The sequence below is a fragment of the Pholcus phalangioides genome, unplaced genomic scaffold (assembly GCF_987345545.1).
Source record: "Pholcus phalangioides strain wild (caught in Gottingen) unplaced genomic scaffold, Ppha-v1.0 ptg000015l_1, whole genome shotgun sequence".
Taxonomy (NCBI): Eukaryota; Metazoa; Arthropoda; class Arachnida; order Araneae; family Pholcidae; genus Pholcus; species Pholcus phalangioides.
In genome coordinates, this window is record NW_028301608.1 from 28907060 (window position 1) to 28928278 (window position 21219).

Genomic DNA, 21219 nt, shown 5'->3' on the forward strand with positions numbered 1-21219 from the left:
ATTATAGTTTGTTCTTCAAACTGTGTACTCTTTCAATTTACTGATGTTATACCATCTTATTCGACTTTTCAGAGTAATATTGATTGGAGATATTCCTGCTAGTGTGAGCAACGCCTCGTACGAAACCGTCGAATAGCATTTCGTTACGTATAACAAGAATTGCCTTTGCATTTGAATTTTTAGTTTGTTATTATGTGTTGTTTTGTCTTCAAACCATACTCGTAATCATATATTATTTTCTTTTCTATGGCCTCCAAATAAATCTTCTTTAAAACTTCCGGCCTCGTACCCCATGTTTCCCGCGAGTTTCTTTTCAATTCGTGATGTGATGAAGATGTTTTTTCTTTGATATAGTGCAGATGATCACTCCATGTGAAATTCCGGTTCAGTATTACTCCCATGTATTTAAATCTTGTTTTGTATACAAGGGGAAAATTGACCAATTGGAAGCTTTTAATTTCCCCTTTTTCTTTACAAATCAAAAGACGCACTTTTCTTTGTTGAATTTTAGTCCAAAGATGTCAGTTCATTCTTGAGTTTTCATGAGCATATGTCTTGCCATTTTTGTAAACTGTTTGGGCACTGCTGCAGAGACCATTATCAAAATATCATCGGCAAAGGCCTGTATGTTGACATTCTTTCCCGGGTTGATTTTTAAGAGTTCGTTGATAGCCAAATTCCATAATGTCGGCCCTAGGACCTACCCCTCAGGCACTCCAGTGTTGTATTTATGTATTTTCCCATTATCATTAGCGATAGATCTGTCCGCCAGATAACTATAGAGTCGATAGCTCAGTTGGCAGAACGGTGGACTGTAGATGGTTAGATTCAGATAACTATAGAGGATTCTTTTGATATATTGCTGGAATGTCAATCCTTGATATAATGAGTTTAAGAAGAGTTATATTTTCAATGCATTGAATGCATTAGTTATATCAAGTGATATCAGACAAACGTTCGATCTGGCCTGAAGTTACTTTTGACTATATCTTTGACATTTTGGAGGACGTCAATAGATTTTTCCTTTTCGGAACCCATATTGATTCTGCTGAAATATTCCGTTCTTCTGTATGTAAAAATTCTAACCAGTTACCTTTCCATTTCTCAAATATCTTTTCCGATATCTGTTAAGAGGCAAATAGGCCTAAAATTAAAAACTTTTTCCTGGCCTATGTTTATGTTTGGGATATATACAGCTTTTCCTTCTTCCCATACTTGTGGAAATATTCCTATCTGTACGATATTGTTAAATAATGAAATAATGAGATCAGGTTTTTTCCTGTATAATAATTTCCATATTGATTTAGTAATGCCGTCTGGATCTAGTGCTGTGTCTTTTCCTATATCGTTGAAGATTATATCGATTTCTTGCACTCCGATGGGTTTACACCGTTCAGAGTCTTCTACAGAATCTGTCTGAGGAATTTCATTCTGATTTTCCGTTTGGTTTATGAAGTACTGAAATTCAGCTCGTCAATAAGATCCTCTATGCTGTAGCACCGCCTTCTTATATGTCCTAGGTAACGGTTTCTTGTTCATCAGTATTCCATATCCTTGAGAATACAGATTATTTTTGGTTATATTTCCGACGTATTTTTTAAAAGAATTATTTTTAGTTTCTTGTATTTGTTGTGTTCTGCTTTATAGAGAAGCAGAAATCGGTTTCTCTCTGCTATGTTTTTAATCTTTTGATATTTTCTACGCAGGACGCGTACTTTACTTCTTTGTATTTGCAAATTGCTGCTCCACCATTGAGTTTGTTTATTCTTTTTATTGTAGATGATTGACATGTTTTAGTAATTGCTGTATGCATGTTTTGTACGTATTGTTCAAGATCAGCATCATCTCCCACTCCTAATTGTTGCTCCCACACATGTTTGATATTTTGCATGAAGACTTGATTATTACTATTCTTTTGACTGAAGTACTTCGTTATAACTCTTTTTAGGAGAGTACGGTATCTTATGGACCTGGGCTACCACTACGAATCTTTAGTCACACACAATACACGGTACTTGGCTAACTACTTTCGTCGCAAATTACTGGTTAGCCATGCTCCTCATAGGCGAAGATAGACGTTAAAGTATGATGGGACACGATGATGATGATGCCAATTCATAAATACGCATATACATTGGATCAGTAGACTGCACCTTTGACGAATGATGGCATAGAGGCATACTTCCAATTAGAAAAAGTATCCAAATAACATGTAGATATCCGACACATCATTCATATTGCAAGTTGTAGAGTTATTGATATAAAAAATTATACGAACGCCTGTGCTTGAAAACCGCATTGGATGGGAGCAAAAAACAAAATCCACGTTTGTAAGTGCAATATTCGCTGACGTATTTCGTATTTGAATTCAAAAATTGGAGAAAAATTGGGAAAAAACTGCCAAAATGCGAGAAAGTGGCGTTGTCCGTAAGTTGATCGTGTTCTTTTCTAAGTTTTCTCACTTGTTCGAAAATTGCGAATATTGCACTTGGAAACGTAGGACTTTTATTTGGCCTAAAGAGGGACAGGACAACAACTTTCTAATTCGGTTTTGAACATAGGGTGTTCATATAAAAATTTAAGTTTTTATTTCAATAACTGTGCAAATCCTTGCGCTATGAATGACGCATCTGAGTTCTACACTGTATTCTGATACCTTTTCGTAATTAGAAATATGCATCTAGGATCAACGGTTCGCCTGTAATTTGCGGTAAGGGATGTTAGCTCCTTGTATATCATTTGCATACTTGCCAACTTTGGAGAGTGCAGTGATGGGGGGGGGGGGGAATCAGGGAAATATTCAGTCGTATCGGAATTCTGCACAAAACTGTACCCACACAAATGTGAAAGAGATTTTTAAAATGGCATCGTGATATCGTGCTAGCAATTACTAATTGCTGCATAGCCGCCAGTTAATACTAACAGTGACTTTTCATAGCTATATTGAAATAAAAATCACGTATTCGAAAATCGCCATCATGCCAAAAAAAAAAAAAAACTGGAACAGAAACACTAAACGGGTGATTTATTTACTCAGGCCCAGTGATCTCGCTGATTCAACTGTGGAGAGGCCGAACTGACGATGACTGTAGAAACGGCTGACTTTTTATCTCTTGCTCCGGACACTCATAATGTCAACTTTCACTTTTCTTTTCTTGCGTATTTTTTTTATTATTATGTTCTCTCGGGAGAAAAGTGCATGTTGATAACACTCAATGTGGGAAGTTGGCGCGTAATTCCCTTGCATATGTAGAATGCATAACTCACCTTTCATTAGAATCAAATTTTGAGTTTAAAAACAATGTGTGCTTGGGTATTTGATGGTTGTGATCAGACTGCTTGGCAAAAAATTGTCTTTACCGAAATGAAACAATCCTTCTGCACTTAGCGTAATAGGCTTCATGTATGTGTCATGTATGTGTGCTTCATGTATGTGTCATGTATGTGTGCTTCATGTATGTGTCATCACGCCATTTTTTTTGGGGGGGGGAAGACAACAAGGGTAAATTCTTTGAGTATACCCCTTCACCCCCAACAAAAAGTGGACATTCTTTTCAATTGTGGTCGAAATTCGGGATTTCGACCACAGTCTGGGAAGTGAAGTACTGATTCGGGAACCCCCGGGAAAATCCTCGAAATCTGGCAGTTATCCATTCATATGAAAAATAATGAATAATGAGTACTTTAGAAATCACTCAAAAGTAAAATATGTCCTAATTAACACACGAACCTTCAAAATTCTATAAATTCCGATGGATTTCATCGAAACAATTATTTTGATATGTAACTGGGGAAATCATTAAATATCACTCTACAATATACCGTATTCCGCGGCATTAACCGGTAGGCCGTAAAACCCGAGGGGCACGAGCTTTCTTAATGTTAGGTCTGGTATGACGAGGAAAACGATGTTTAATGAGGATCACAGAATGCATTCAGTCAATCCAATGGATTTTTAGAATAAAGATATTTTAGAATTTCTCGTAATTTGTAACTGGAACTTCCCGGCATGCCAAAAAATTTGAGTAATCCTTACATGCTGGTCTTCTTTGCTGTGCGCCCCAGCATGCCGGCAAATGCAGGAAAATACGGTAATAATGACCATGATAATCTATATACTACGTACGCTGTGCTCAGTTGCATATCAAAATGCTAGTCTCGATTATCCCTATCGGAATCTGTAGAATTATGACGCTACGTATGTATCTATTGAGACATCCCGTATCAAATATGATTAAATTAGGTATGCGTTTATGCTATGTAAAAAACGGTGTTTTCTATTTTCTATCAAAATCTCACCTCTCTATCTCCTTTATACCATTTGAGCGTTGCTGGTGGGTTCCCACCGAGTGATGTGCAGGTGAAAGTCTGCAGCTCCCCGACGTGAAGCGATGTGCCGTCCTCGTACCCCATAATCGATGGCGGCTGAGGAGGATCTGGAAAAGGGTCCGCACGAGGAAGAAGAAAATATCATTGTTTCTAAACCACACGACCTACACCTAAACAAATATTTCAGCTTTTCTAAATGTATAAACACAAGGAAAAAACGCCGCTGTAAAAAAAAAATGATTAAATGATGAGTTTTTGGTCATGTTTTAAAAATGTTACCGTTACCGCATTATTTCTTGAGCGAGAAACGGGAACAGCTCCGTATTTAGCCAGATTAGTCATGGGATGCATCAATGAAGTTGCCAATAGGAATGATCGAGATTGTGCGGTAAACCGTAACAACCAATCAGCTTCAGTACCTTGGGGCCAATTCTAGCATTTTAGATAGGATTGGTTTTCATTGAAGCCCAGATCTTTTTCGTGAGTATAAATTCAATTTTAATCGGTACTTGGTTATCTCAGCATTGGAACAGATCACAGCCACCATTGGGGGTTTGTGCGACAGGTGGTCATATCGGATCCCACGCTTGGTAAAGCCACGCTCTCAGTGTAAGTTATTAGAAGCTTTAGAGACTTTCAATATTTTTTAAATTATTGCTCGTATTAATAATTTAGTATCAATTCTTAATTTCATAAATTCTAAAATTTCTTGTTGTTTTTATGAGTTTTCTGGAATTATTTCTTCTACAAATTCTGAAATATTTTTTCACCACTTTTTTCTTTTTTTTTGACAAAAACACAAGTACAAACTGCTACAAAATAAAAAGCTGGTACGAAAAGACAAAAATAAAAACACGTATAAATAGCGTAGATTAGGAACATTCACTCTGTAACCCTGAGGGGCTACAATTTCCTTCCAGAAGATCTACAAAAAATAATCTATTGTCTGTTGGAACATGGCACATTCATTTTCAAGGGTTTTTTTTATTTTGGTTATTACTAAAATAATGTTTAATTTGTTTTTAATTTTAATATAGTGCAGCACAATGAATTAGTTAATATCAAGTTATGTGTACATTTGCATTCTACCTTATTAATGTAATCGGTACTACATATATATTTCCATTTCCCCCCTTTTTTTTATCAATATATATATAGTTTGAAATATATTCATGCAACAACATTTACCAAAAAAAGGGAGTAACAAAAACAAACAAAAAACATATCTATATTTACACTGTGCAGTGATTGTAAAGATCAACTTCAGTATGTATACGCAAAATGGTCAAATTCCAAAAAGTCAATCAATTCCTTGCAATATATAATAACAAAAAAGATCAATAATATTTAGAAAGAACTAACAACTTTTTCGACAGTAAGCAAAACTATATTCATCAATACTGTAAAAAAATTACATATCAGCTTTTGTTATTCTTACCAATCATCTGTATTTATTAGAAGATTTTGAGTGTTGAAATTTGAGCCCATATTACTGTTCGTATGGTTAGATCATTATATGAAAGAGATTTGGTGTTTTAGGGACAAAATAACAGAAACTTTTTTTAAATAATGTTTTATTGACTCTTGCAACTTGAAAAATATTCCTATATCGAGTAGATGTTCTATTGCTTTTTATTGTTAGCTTTGTATTATTTGATGTTACAAATTTTATAATTCGATACACACTGGGCGTTGCCTTGAACTGACGACAAATTCAGAGTAGGGATATTAGGCATCAAGAAAAACAAAAATTGTCATAGAACACGATATCGCAAACCCCGTTTAGTCGGTGGAAATCGCAAAAATTCTTAATTGAGGGTGTGACGTCGAGTGGGACAAACAGGCCAGTAAAATAAGTAGAAAAACATAGCATTATTAAACCGCATGATTACAACACTGCATTTATTGCACAAAATAAAGTACAAGTAAAAAAAAATTAAAATTTTCTTTTTTAAAATAAGTACAAAAATTATTTACTTGACAGCATGACTTTGTACGTATTTATTTTACTTTTTTATACTTATTTTGCACTGATCATGCTGTCAAATAGATGTTTTTTCTACTTATCATTGGCCTTTTTGTCCCACTCGACGTCACACGTCACTTCATAAATATTTTTTCGATTTCCACCGGCTAAACGTGGTTTGCGATACCTTATGTTCTATGACAATTTTTGTTCCCCTTGACGCCTAATATCACTCGTCTGAGTTTGTCACCACTTCAAGGCAACAAACACCCTGTATAGATTTGCCTTATATTTAGTGTGTCATTCTGTTCTGTTGTTGTTATAGTTAGTAATTGTTATTAGTGATCTTATATTTTATTATAAGTACTATTCAATCCTTGCATGCCCCACAATTATCGCATGCCTCACCCAAGGCACAAATTCTATATATTATTATTGAATAAATCCATGCATAAAAGATGTCCCTTTCAAAGTCTTTATGAATCGTGTTTTTGAGTGTATATATAGGATTGTCGCATATATATCATATACAGTACATATTCCATTTAACATCATTCTTTATTATCATTCCTAAATAGTAATAGCCATAAACTCTTTCAATTTCTCGACAATTACATTGTAAGTTCAATTGGCACAAGCAATGATTATGTATTTTTATATGTATATCAGTTTAATGGTTGATAGTTTCAGTTTTTAAGCAAATGTATTTTGTTTTTCGATATTTAGTTTTAATTTGTTATTATTTAGGCGTATGTTTATCTTAAATAGGTCATCTTCAACATTTTTTAACACATCATTTCTGAATCTTTAACGTAAAGTATAGGGTCATCTGCGTGACATCATGAAATTAATTTACCATTTAAACTCATTTCACATATATATATCATTGGTATAAACAGGAAATAATAATGGCCCTAGGATCGATCTTTGCGGGACTCCTTTCATTACCTTTTCGAATATGCTGATTTCACCATTTATTATAACAGCTTGTTACCTGTTATGATGGTATGCTCTAGTTTGGTGCATTTCCCCTTATGACTGCTCAAGAGCTTTTTGTTAAAATATCCAAATCAACATAATCGAGTTATATCGTAGCGTATAATAGGGAAACTAGAGAGTACTACACAAAATTGTTTGCAAAACACACTCACTGCGCTGAATTGTCGCTGTGCTAAATTGGCTGGTGCTGAATTGTAGTTAATTCTGTTATTATTCTTTTAATGTTCCGTTAGAGGTCTCTGAACAAAACATAGTTTCACTGGAGTTATTAAAAATATTTTCTTTTACAAGAGCACACAGTTTGTAGTTTCTTCTACATCGTTTAAATTTCTTCTGACAAAGTCGTTATTGAAACTTTCAGCCATATCTCTAAGATTTAAAAGATCTGGTAAGGTGTTTTGTTTCGCATTTTTATTCCATACGTGTTCATTGATGCACTTCCAATGTAGTCTTGTGTTATTTTCTTACGTATCACACATTTCTTAATATATTTTTGATTTGTTTTTTTTTAAATATATTTTTTATTTGTTTTTTTTTAAATATATTTTTGATTTGTTTTTTTTAAATATATTTTTAAAGTTTCTGTCACTATCTTTATATTCAATCTCATAGGATAAAATGCATCGGATTTTTTTATGCCTCTTACATAATCTTTCTTTGATGTTTATTTTTTCTGTCATTTCTTTACTTATCCATTTTTTCACATTTTTTAGGATCTTTTTACATTTTTATTGAATTATTTCTTTAACCAACTCTGAAATCATTATTTTGTTCATCATTTTTGGAATTATCTCTTTCATTTGTTCTTGAATTTTTTCTTTCATTATGTCTGAAATTTCATTTGTGATGGAATTATTTCCTTCAATTATTTCGAAAGTTCATAAATCCCAAAATTTCCATTCCAAGTTTCCTATAAGTTTCAGAAATTGTTTCTCTAATTCGTGTAAAATTACGTTCAGGGCTAAATTTCCTTCAATTTTTCGTTAATTTATATGTATTCAAGTGTGTTTAAAACTATTCGTATGGATATTTCTCAGCGTTCGTGCATATTCTCAAATAATATATGCTAATTCCCTCCCCCCACAAAATACGTAAAATCGGGACGAGAGAGGTTGCTCAGACGCACATGTCCCCCGATATTATTTTCGCACCGGGCATCGTCCGGTATGTGTAGCCTTGGAGTAGGTGCATGAACGAGACATGTGTGATCTAGTACATTCTTTCATTAACTTCTTTCTTTACACGAAACATTACTTCTCTCTATTATTTCGAAAGAACCGATTAACACGAAATTTTTATAGTTTGATTTGCAATTAAATGGAATATATTCGTTAAAGTAATTTTTGAATAATAGACTTCAGGGTCTTGAGAGACACCCCTGCTAACATAATCTATTACTGCTTTCAAATTTGTTGTTTTCCTCTCTAGACAATATTTCTTCAACTTGAAAAGCAAAGGACTGCTTAGTTATCCTCACGGAAAATTTCCCTTGAGATAGGTTCATACACGTAATAATGAACACACGAAATTCTAGACATTTTCAAAATTCATGATAAAATTGCACACATGAATATATTACAAAATATTTGTTTCATTCTTCATAAAGATTATTCACTGCGTGCTACTTTCTTGAATGCTATTGATTCGGATAATGTAATATTTCAAAAGCGGGAGGTTTACTGTATATGCTTGAATATGAAAAAAAAAAATCTGATGTGAGTTTTGGATAGAGATAGAATTTTCTCACGCAAAAAAGTAAAGAATGCCAAAAGTAGAGCAGAGCAGTGAACTGAGTGTGTTGTGAACAGTGACAGTATATCAGAGAGGCGTGGCATCAACCCAGAATTTTTCTAAGGGAAAAGAAAAACATTTTTGAGTAATGGCCACCCTGCAGCTGGCATCGGTTCCATTCACCTTTGTTCATTCTCTACGTACAGAAAAGTTTACGGTGAAAAAAATAGGACCCAGAAAATACTTTTTTATATATAAAACCTCGGAGTATAAAGAACAGCATCCGACTCAAAATAACAAGGATAAGAAATCGTCCAGCATCTAGTATTTTTTATTTTTTTCATGCTATAATAAATCGAGCTCAAGCTAAAAACTCTCATGTTTTCGTTCCGTATAAATTAGTGTTGGTTTTTTTTAATGGTAAATGGACCTTATATGATCCAGAGTAAAAGTTATAACAAGGATCAAGTTCCATTTCATTCTTACAAGTGATGGATATAATGTTTTTTCTAGTTACTCTTAACTTTTTATGTGGTCCCTTTGGGTTTTATATATTTGAATATACGCTGCTCAAAAACAATTGAGAGAATGCATTAATGTTTTAATTTATTAAATTTATTTTTTGATTTATTAAATTTATTTTTTGATTTATTAAATTTATTTTTTGATTTATTAAATTTATTTTTTGATTTATTAAATTTATTTTTTGATTTATTATATTTATTTTTTTTTAATTTTTTTAATTTATTATATTTATTTTTTTTAAATTTTTTAAATTTATTAAATTTATTTTTTTAATTTATTAAATTTATTTTTTTAATTTATTAAATTTATTTTTTTTAATTTATTAATTTTTTTTAATTTATTAATTTTTTAAATTTATTAAATTTATTTTTTTTAAATTTATTAAATTTATTTTTTTTAAATTTATTAAATTTATTTTTTTTAAATTTATTAAATTTATTTTTTTTAATTTATTAAACTTATTTTTTTTATATTTATTAAATTTATTTTTTTCAATTAAATTACTTTGATGTTTGTTTTGGTTAGAAATATGCTAACAGCATGAATTTACATCCATTTTTGAACAATTTTGTTTTTCCAATGCATTTTTATGGGGTAAACCACAGAGACTTAAAAGTACTTTTTGTGGCCGAAATTTTCCCGACCTTTAAAAAAGGGAAAGTGCCTGGGGGGGGGGGGTCCTTGAGTTATGAAACAAACTGCAGACACATTCTTGGAAGTTTCTTCGTGATAAAATGTGTGTGAGAGAGAGACAGAGAGAGAAACAGTTGAAATATCATTTCCGGAAGAAAACAGAAAATTCCTTCGAAGAGAAGATTGAGCATCCGATATGGTCCACCAATGGGAGAAAAAAACACGAAAACAATACCCTTATAGGGATAGATCAGAGTTGTGCAACTTCGAAAAAAAAATCACTCTCTCTTACAACCTCATGAAATGATATGAATGTTACGGTGAAAGTGATAAATCGTTAATTATGCTATGCATAATCACCAATTGTCTAGGTAAGTTTGATAAATTTATCACTCTTAGCGGCTATTATGCTATTACGCACGTTATCCACAAGCGTCGTTGGTAAATTTGATAAATACTAAAAAAAAACCACATTTACCGGTGATTGTGCGTAATACCTGAATATCAGTGGGGTTACGTTTGATAAATGAGAAAAAAATATAAACACAATGACAATTTGGTAAAATGATACGTAATATGGGGGTACAATCTTAAAATTTGTTAAACAGGAGTTCGTTGTATCGAGGGCAGTAGAATTCCTCAAAGCTTCGCAGTATTCAAAGGAAATTCTTTCCGGCCGCAGCAGGAAATCCTTTCACATTGTATTCAAATTACAAAGACTTATATCGTGATCCGATTGAAGAATTCGGTAAAAGAAGTTCGTTATATCGGGGTCTGACGATTTTGTACGCTCAAATACCTGGATAAATTCGTTAAATCCACGAATTTGTTTAATGAGAGGTTTTTATACAAATACAAATACAGGCAAAATGTCCAACGAGGTGGCTGAAAAAAAATATTCCAAAAATACAGCCACCCAATTAAAAATGCAATCATAAGAACTAAAAACTATGTATGCATGATAAAATACGGTATAATACAATGCCCATAAAAACTATTTATGGCTGTCCTATTCTCTAAGTACGGATAGCTTCTCGATTTACCCCAACATGTTTATCGTATTTGTTTTTAAACGCACCGTAACAAGTAATATTCTTTTTGTACTTATTAAATTTATCAACGGCGCTTGGGTATTATGCATAATCACTGGTAAAAGTGATAAATATAAGTATTTCTAGTCGACATGAAGAAATATATTTAATTTGATCTTAATTAATTAATATTTTTACAATTTTCATGTGTGTGAATGAACGTGTTTGAATAAAACGTTGTAAATAAGTAAATAAGTGAGGAATTTTTTCAATGTCTTTTGCAACCTGTACTTCAAGAAAAAGTTGGTTTAAACTCGATTTGTTATTTTTTATTTTTTTTGCTCAGTTTCATTTCTTTTTTTTTACAAAATTTTCGAAAGCTGCATACAAATAAAATTTCTAGTTCTCTCCTCTTAAAATTTAACAGAACAAAAAGAACTTTACTAGGAGAAAAACTAAAAAAACAATGTTTTTTCATTGTAATCTCCTCTTATAGAATTTCTGAAGGCTAGTATTGGGGTAACAATCAGACAAGGGTACTGGTATGGCTTTCACAGAGTAGTCTCCCCCAATTTATTTTACGAGTAATTTTAAATAATCGCACATGATGAGCAAGCTTAGGGTTTTTAGATATATTTCCTTCCAGAAATAATATTATTAACAATCACAGTACGAATACCGTATTCAAGATTGCGAAATTCTTGTAAAATTACCCTGGTTTACGGTATTTATCCTAGTGAGTATGGAAAATATTTTGCTATCATTCAGCATTTTAATTTCTTTTCATATGCATGATTCTGTGGCAAAAATGCATAATTCATTTGGACGTATTTGTATCATGATTATTATAATAAGCATGTAGTTTGTGATCATTAAGAGGAATCATTATTATAATGAATAAAAATGAAAATGAAATATACTTCTCAACAAATCTAGTTTCGGAAGAAAATAAAATCATATTTGTTTTTACCTTAATTGCTTTTTATAAACGAAAAAGAATTTAATAAACTCAATGAAAACGAAAGAACACTAGAAAGAGAAAGTTCTGGAAGAGAAATGAGCGGTAGTACATATTAAAAATTTTGTCGGCGATACATATATGAGTGTGATAGGAAGAAATTACAGATGTATGCAATTACGGCAATTAGATAAGCAACATTAGATTTACGGTCTCCATTTTTGTAATGATCTTACCGCGTAAGAAATGATACTACTCCATGTGGGAAAAATGGAATTTCGGAAGACGGATATAATTCAAATCATGCAATTAAAGAGAGCTCAGACAAAGAACAAAACTGAAGGTATAATAATTATGTACGATATTATAAATTACAGAAAGAATAGCTTCACTTACAAGTTACTATGAGCTTATGCGTCTTGAACGTCTTTTTTTTTCTTACGGGTGGATTTTCAGCATAACAAGCGAAGGTTTTTATGTCAGGATCCTGCAAGAAGAACAAACATTTCAAACCAGCGAACTGTTTAAGGACGCAAAAAATGAGTAGCAATTGCAAATGATCGATATCGGTAAGAATGAATCTGGGAAAATGGAGAAATTTTGCTAAAAAAATGTATCTACAGTAAAACCGTTCTTAACGGATTAACGGACACCCCTCAGATGCGGTCACCCCCTCTTTTACATCCAAATAATAATTTCCCTTTGAGTAATAAAAGTGTACATTTCAAACCCCTGATTAACGGTCACCTCTCTTTTAAGGGTGATTTTTTTGCCCCACTGGTGTCCGTAAAAGAGAGGTTTCACTGCATTTCAAAAACACTAATCCTGTGAACAATGTTCCGGGTATATCAATGGTGCAAAATAGATCGAAACCAAATATACAAATACAAATACAACGCCACAACAGGCAAATTGCCCAACGAGGTGGCTGACCTAAGAACATCATGGATCCCCGAGCCCCTACCTACTACTGCTACACCACACATGCACCCCCCCCCGCGGAACCCCCCAACGAATCGGTACATGCGGGAATGTGCGTGTACGTGTAGTGCAACCTGACGTAAAGTTTGTTTCTGTGTAATGCTTGTTATGTGTAGTGCTATCATATGCCCCCAGTTTTACTAACTATGAGTGAAGTGTTATGGTTGAATGATTTACTGTTGTAGGACTGTTGCTCTCTGTGGCGAGACTTTTTAACGGGGAGATCGGCTCGCATTTGCGCCTTGAAGTTGGGAACCACAGAAAACCAACTTCAGCCGACCACCACTGTGGGATTCGAACCCGGATCCTCGCATCACGAGTCCGGCCACCACTCGACCACCACAGCGGCTGTTTTGAGAGTGAGATGATTTTTTTCTCAGTCAATCGATGAAGGAAAGGAATACTCGTTTTCTGCATACTATGTCGAGTTGAACTCGGAAAGAAAAGTCTCCGCCTGGAATCGAACGCAGTCCTCTTGCAATCCGGGCAAGCGTGCTATCCACATACACCACTGAAAACAGGTTCAAGCCTTCCTTATAATTTACGCATAGTGGAGTAATGTGTTGAAACAGGAACAGCGAAAATTATGAGGACGGATGTGTCCTGCCTCCAATGATATATATTGATAGCTCGCTTGCCCGGATTGCGCTGGGTTTGATTCATGACATCAGATACGCCCATGTAGATGTGCGACAGGTGCGGTTGCACGCCAGTCCAGGGAAAAATATCTGACAGGTGCGATCGCACCAGGCCCAGCGTTTTCGGGGTCCCTAAACGTGTATTAATAATATAATTTCTTTCTTAAACTCTGAATTTTCATCAATTGGGGAATTATTTTTTTTTATTTATTCTGACTTTCCATAGCACTGGAATTGTCTCTGCCAATCAGTTTTCATATTTTCAATTCGTAGATTATTGTTTCTATATATTTTGGTATAGATATTTTCAGCATTCATGTACGTTTTGTAATAATGTATGAATTTTTGGATGCCTATTGGATCAAGACGCCTTGGCTCAGCCATTATTTTCACACCGGACTCTGTAAGTACTATATTGATGGTCTGTCTGCTGTCTGGGAAGAGACTATCAAATGGGAGACTTGCTCGCATTTGCGCCTCGAAAATGCATTATACTGACAGAGGGTATTCAATGGAGTGCCTTCATTGGCATTCAACCAAAAATAAACTGATTTCGAAATGTGAACAAAAGCTTTGTTATACTTGAATATACTGACTCCTGGAGCTATAAAAGGAGCAGCCAGTAACAAATCATACGATAATTTGAAGGTGGCTTTATAGCGACTAGAGCCGCTCTTGCAACAGGTACAACAGCTCTTGTACGTTAAAATAAGGAAATTTTATTCACTTAAGGGGTGTATCACGACCCCCACAATCAAATGCAAAAAATTTCGGCTCAATAGATAAACTTGTTCTTCTATCGAAATTAGAGAAAGAAGTAATGAATTATATCGCAAATATATGTATTCAAGAAAAAACTTTGAACGCGATTTTCTCAGATTGCAAGTTTTTGAGTTCATCCATTAAAATTAGGAAAAACAAACTACTATACTCAAAACTCAGAAAAATTTGCAGAAATGTTTATTCTACGGTTTTTTTTTTTAGTAGATATTTTATTGTTAGTAGAAAAACTTCCGATCTCAAATAACTGCAATCTGAGAAAAACGTGTGTTCAAAGTGCATTTTTTTGTATACATTTATACTATAACTCATTAATTTTTTTCTTTTAGTTTCAAAGAACAAATAAACCGACTGACATGAAATTTTTTGCATTTGATTTACAATTGATATATATATTTTTAAAGGCATTTTGAAAATTTGACTTCAGGGGTCTGAAACTCCTCAAGCCCGGAGGATATTTAAATGGAATCTCGGTTTTCTCAGATGTTTAATAACAAAATTATAACTTTCAAATTCTAATCATTGAAATAATTAAGAATTTTTCTATAATATTATATAGTATCACTTTTATTATCTAAAAATTTATGATAGTTTTGGTTTTTTTTGGTAAAATTATTATTTTTTCTCTTCTACCGCTGCCAAAAATCGAATTTATATAGCTCAGCTATATAGATGTAACAAAGAGCTACTAACTCAACTATACGTTTTAGCTCAATGGGCTGAAACATGTTCTTTACAATAATATCTCGTATCCCCATATATTAAGCAGCAATAGCTCATTACTTGAAATAAAATATAATAAATGAAAATAATACGCACGACGTTGAAGGGTTTCAAAAAAAATTTAAAATACTATAAAATTTTAGACTGTGGAAAAAGAACATACTGTAACAAAAAAAAATTTAGTGAGTTTTTGAAATATAATTTCTGACCGAGAAAAATTATCGGATTCAGAAAGTCGGGGAGAGTACTGAGATCTGACGACGCCATACGGTGATTTAATCGTGCATACTAACTACGTAGAATGGCGCTGAGGGGCTAAGTTAAGATAATTTTATTTACTTAATAAAAATACAGATACAAAATACTTTGGAGTGACCTGGATTGTAAGTGAAATAATGATGCATTCTGCCCCAATAACAACGAGAAAAAAAAGAAAAGAAAAAGGGTATCCCCCCCCCCCGTATAGTATAATACAAAAACATAACTGACAACAGGAAGGTAATTAACGAATTTAAGAAGAAAACGGCATTTAGCAACGTATGCATGATGAAAGAAATATATTGTGATACAATTCAATGAATAAAAACCGATTGCTTTATAATATGGGAAAACATGTAATTAATATTTTCTACTTCTAAAAACCCCTGACTAAATTTAGGAGAAAAAAATATGTGCACGAATTTTGTTGTCAATTTGTGATAGTAATTATGTTCCATTCATATATGAATGAGCACAGATGTTTATCAAAATGAGCTAGTGGACAATTTACCGATTTTTGCATGATTTATTACTTCAAGAGACCAAATATTCGAATATTCCAATGCTTTTATTCCCGTTTCAAAATCTGCTAATGTCGAAAGCCAATAAAGTCAAATCTTTTGAATGGCCGGTAAAGTCTAATTAGCAGTTTGACAAATTTAATGATTTAATTGGTATTTTGGTAGGTATTTAATCGGTAGATTTATTGACTTTTTTGAATTTCTTTCGAAACTTCAGTTGAAAAGGTTATATCTCTTTTTTTGATACTTTTTATGGAAATTAATAAATTCGTTTTTAATTTTTTTAGATTAGTAAATATAGTTGTAATATTTGTGGGTCATGTAAAATATTGATTTCGGGAATCTATTATTCCAAGCTACGTGTCCGGCTGAACATGTAATTTTTTCGAGATTTGTCCAGCCCTACTTCTAAATCGATCCCCGATATGCTTTAAACCAATTATCATCGTAGATACAGAGTTTAATCTTTTAATTTGTATCAAATTATTCCGTCATCACTTAAAATCAGAGTATTCATTGAAAATTAAATTGTAGAGAGTGGGGGAAATAATCAGCTGCATAATTTTCTATAAAACCAGAGGGGATAGCTAACCTGTTGTACCCGAGGGTCACTTAATCTCTTTATTATTCAGCAGCAAAAAAAAAAAAAAAATCTCAGCAGCTTCAGTGACCATTTGTAAGAATAAAAGGAGCGGGTTGAGGGAGGGAGTAGGATGTTAGCACTAAATCATGCATGGTCTTTCCCGATTCCAGCAATGGTTCGATATTCCAGTCACGTATACCGCGGTAGTCATAGCGATCTGGGAATTCAATAAATGGGGAAGTGCTTCCAGATCAAAAGAAGAAAAATCACACAGTGGCGAGAAACACTGATAAAATATCCCTAAACATTTTTACCTTACCCATTCACCCATCCCGATTCCAGTGACCGCCCAAGTAATCATTACATAGATATACGAGATGAACCAAAAAAAAAAGGATTATATAGTGTTTTTTCTAGTTCCTCTATCTAGTCAATGAAATTCCCGACCGCCGTGAAGAAAAGAACGAAAAATATACTCTATCATCTCGTAAATTAGATAGATTTGAAAGAATGTTTAATGTAAAGCTAATGGTTTCCCATCGATTAACGACGATATAAATGATCAAAAAACGTCGCTCCATCTATCGATTCTGAACGTGTCTCGTCTTCAGGGAGATTTCTCCGTAATGGATTTTGTTTCTTTTCACTTTAACAGGATCATCGTGATAAATTTGAATTTTGTCAAATCGCAGCTCCTGTTCAATGATGGATGGGAAATCATACGTACAGCTGAGTAAACTGGTGGTATTATTATTATCATCATTATTATTTAACGGCTTTCACCGAATGGGATCGATTGACATGATTTTGTTTTTTTTTAACTTTAATATATATCTTATTACATAGAGTTAACGCCAAGAAATTTCCTTTTCCGGAATTTGACCATTTTACGGATACATACATAATCTTTACACTCCCTGCACACACTGCTAATATGCATATTTTTTTCCATGTTTTTGTACGAGTGTATTTAAGGTTTTATGCATTGATAAAAAGAAATATATGTAATATTGGTTATGCAGGGTGTCCTGTAAATGCTAGTAAGGCCTTTATCTCATTAGCCGTCCGTCTTAGCGGTACGATTCAAATTTAAAAAATGGTCAACAGGCGTTCAAAACTTAACATGTACCAGTTTTGAGAGGGGAAATACGTACAGTGTGTAACATATAAAAAAGCAAAATTTTTATTCGGTCCCCCCTGTACTCCAACTTCCAGTTAGAAAGTTGTTGCCCTGCCTCTCCGGATTCCAACAAAAAAAAGAAATCCACGTTTCGAAGTTCAATATTCACAGAGATATCCGATTTCGAAAAAATGAAGGAAATTTCCGAAAGAACAGCGTTAAATGCGGGTGAAACGGTTTTTCCGCATTTAACGCTGTTTTTTCCCAAATATCCACCGTTTTGAAATTCGAATATCGCTGTGAATATTGCGCTTAGAAACGTGGATTTTTTTGTTTGAATTAGGAAAGACAGGGCAACAACTTTCTAACTGAAAGTTGGAGCACAGGGGGGCCGTATAAAAAATTAGCTTTTTTTGTATTTTGTTACACACTGGTACAGGATAATTTTTGAACGACTGTTGAGAATTTTTTAAACTGGAATCATACCTCTACGACGGACAGTTGATGAGATGAAGACCGTGCTGGCTTTTACGGGACACCCTTTGTAGTTAATGAGATGAAATGCGAATATGCACATAACTTTCTATTAAACGTCTTATTCTGTTGCTTTATATTTAAAAATGGGGGAAAATAAATGTTATGTAAAATCAAATCCATAATCGTAATCAACCCTAGTCCCTTGGGGTCACAGAGTGAATGTTCTTAATTCGCGTATTTTTTGTGTACTGCTTCTGTCATTTTGTACAAGTTTGTACCAGTTACCATGTTTTGTTGTTGATGTAGAAAAATTCACTTTCCTCTGTCCCTTTCAGACCCTGCGGCCACGAATGTATAGGTTGCTTTTTCTTAAAGAATTTTTTTCACCTCAGAAAGCTGAGTTAACACCATCTATAGCACAAAGCCTCCGCGCGAAGCTCGTGGCGTCACTGAAGAAGGTCATATCACTTAGAGCAATTGGATATAGTAGGCCGAAGCATGCGCCATCTTTACCCCGTTTCTTTAGTATATATCCAATGCCCTGACGTTAAGCCCAGACTTGAAGAATGTGTAAGTTTTTAATTAAAAAATATGGCGATTACTAACCTTGGGGGGCTTTCATCAGAGGACAGAACTTGAAGTTGAACTTTTAGGGTGGGGGGTTAAGATGGCTTCCAGAAAAAAGTGCCTCGTGGAAAAGTATGGTTTTTTACATAAAATCTAAAAATAAAATTCTTTAAAAAATTGTTTGAGAATGAATATGCCTTGCATAATTTTTATTGAAAACATTTGAACGAAGAAATTTTTTTTTATTCACAAAAAAATTGTAATGTTTGAGAAAATTTGAAAAAAGAAAATAAAAGATTTGCTGACGTTTATGTTTTTAATGCATTTTTTGACTACAAAAAATGCAAACATTTTGTAAATTCCAAAAAATGACTGCTCGAGTTTTATAGGTATATGGAAAATCGAACCACATCGTCACCTCACAACCGAGAGAGTATCTCACCGACTTACTATAGAAACAGTGTGAATCAGAGCTTGAGAAATCTATTGCTGGAAACACCCGAGGTATGTAAAAATTTCCACCGGACCGGGCATGTGTTTTTTCCGAACTCGCGCATACAAAAAATATTTACAAATTTAAACACTTTCGTTTTTAATTTTTTCCATCTACTTTGATGCGAAAAAATGTCCCTACATACATTCGTGAAATTCTGCAGAAATGATTTCTTTGGCAGTCACGATGCAAATGTATAGTCAACCTATTTCCATACATTTTCCACTGTCCTAATAGTTAGCAGCCTGGTGCAATCATGGAGCCCTCATATACTACAAATTGTCTCAAACTCGAACCATATACCGCAACTGGGCTTTTCTGAAAAACAAGAAATTTCACTTCCAACAAAATAGTATATCCTGATTCACGGATAGAAGTATATGGTAGTATATAGTATTCACGGAAAAGAGAGAACAGAACAGACTAGTTCCCAAAAAAAATCCCAAAAATTAGCCCTATTATATAGTATGTAAAGTGTCCCGAAGGGATAAAAATTCTAAGATTCCAAAAAATTGCAGAAAATATTTATCCGGATTTCTCTTCTACACAAAAGTATTGACAAAAATACGTCATAAAAATATATGACCTCTGCTGCCTACTGTCAAACAGAAAGTAAACTTTATCTTGCATAGGTCTTAAGTAAGTTGTAGGCGTTTTAACCTTTTGACCACTTGTTTTTTTTCTACCTCATTTACAATGAAAATGGACAAAATATGTCACAAATATGAAAAAGTCAGTGTTTGGGGATTTTTCCACCAACTGGTATTCGAACCAAGGCTGGGACACATATTCCCCAGTCGTAGTCAATGACGTTATACATATGAGGGGGCGGTGCACATATGTGGTTTTGAGCGAGCTAACTGCAGTGCTATTTGAGAAACGAAACATAGAACATGAGCAACACTGGTATGGTTCTATTTCTAGGATATACCACAATCAGTCTCCGAAGATTTGAAATCTTAGTGAGACACATGAGACACACATGTGAGCCGTTAGTAGTCAAAGCTCTAAACCGGTATGCAGCATTAAAAACAACAAAATGTCTTATGATATCATTATTAAATATTAATTACTTTTATGCTACATACCCGTTGGTATAAACTTTGTAAACCAAAGTATTGGTTAATATGTGTTATTGTTTGATGCTAAATTAGGGTTAAAGTGAAATTATTCGGAAACTCGAATATTGAAATGGATACTTTACGGTGCAACGCATGATTAACTGCACTCAAACACCCGATTAAATATTGCTGGTAAATTATTAAACAACAAAATTCTCGTTATTCGTCCATACAGTAACGCTATTGCACTGATAACAAGTACAGAGCAATCTATCATCCATCTACCGTCAGTGGATGGCCGTTCGCTTATGATTTAGGACGCGCAGTCAATCTGTGTTAGTTAGTTTAAGCGATTGCGAGAAGATCACTCAGAGTCATGTCACAGCCAAAGGGAATTCCGCTTAGATCAAACGATTTCCAGTCACCGGCGAGAATTGCCACTCACGAATCCACTGGTAAATCCTCTTCTCTTGCACATGGTATGAGTTCTCGGGCATATATGATTGTTAATTGAAAGCGCTGTGCACCTGCTTCACGCAAACCCTGATAATCCTGAGGGAGAGATTCTCATTATACATAATAATTGTACCGAGCTTCGATCTCGATTATCCTTATTTCCTCGTTAAAACGGGACTTCATGGTCACTAGGCACGATGTTAAGAAGGTAGATTGCCATGGTTGAATACCACACTCAATGAGTTGCAAATACAACTGCTGTGCTATAATCACAGCAGTCGAATCATCTAATAAGATGGTTAAGAGAAAAAAAATATTAAATGATTCTACTTTATATTACTTTTACACAGTACTCATATGTGGCTCGTAAACATTACTCTAGGAAATTG

At 33.8% G+C, this 21219-nt stretch overlaps 1 protein-coding gene across 2 annotated transcripts in view; it reads right to left on the reverse strand.

Annotated features, from left to right (window-relative positions):
- Positions 1-21219, reverse strand: part of LOC149075772 (nephrin-like) — a 182660-nt gene that overhangs the window by 49603 nt on the left and 111838 nt on the right. The window contains exons 7-8 of one of the 2 annotated variants that reach the window (XM_089243282.1): positions 12569-12659; positions 4300-4436 (exon numbers count right to left, since the gene is read on the reverse strand). In XM_089243282.1, coding sequence (XP_089099408.1) covers positions 4300-4436; positions 12569-12659 — 228 coding nt within the window. Of the gene's footprint in view, positions 1-4299; positions 4449-12568; positions 12660-21219 lie in introns of both variants that reach the window. The other variant, XM_089243283.1, reaches the window with a different exon arrangement.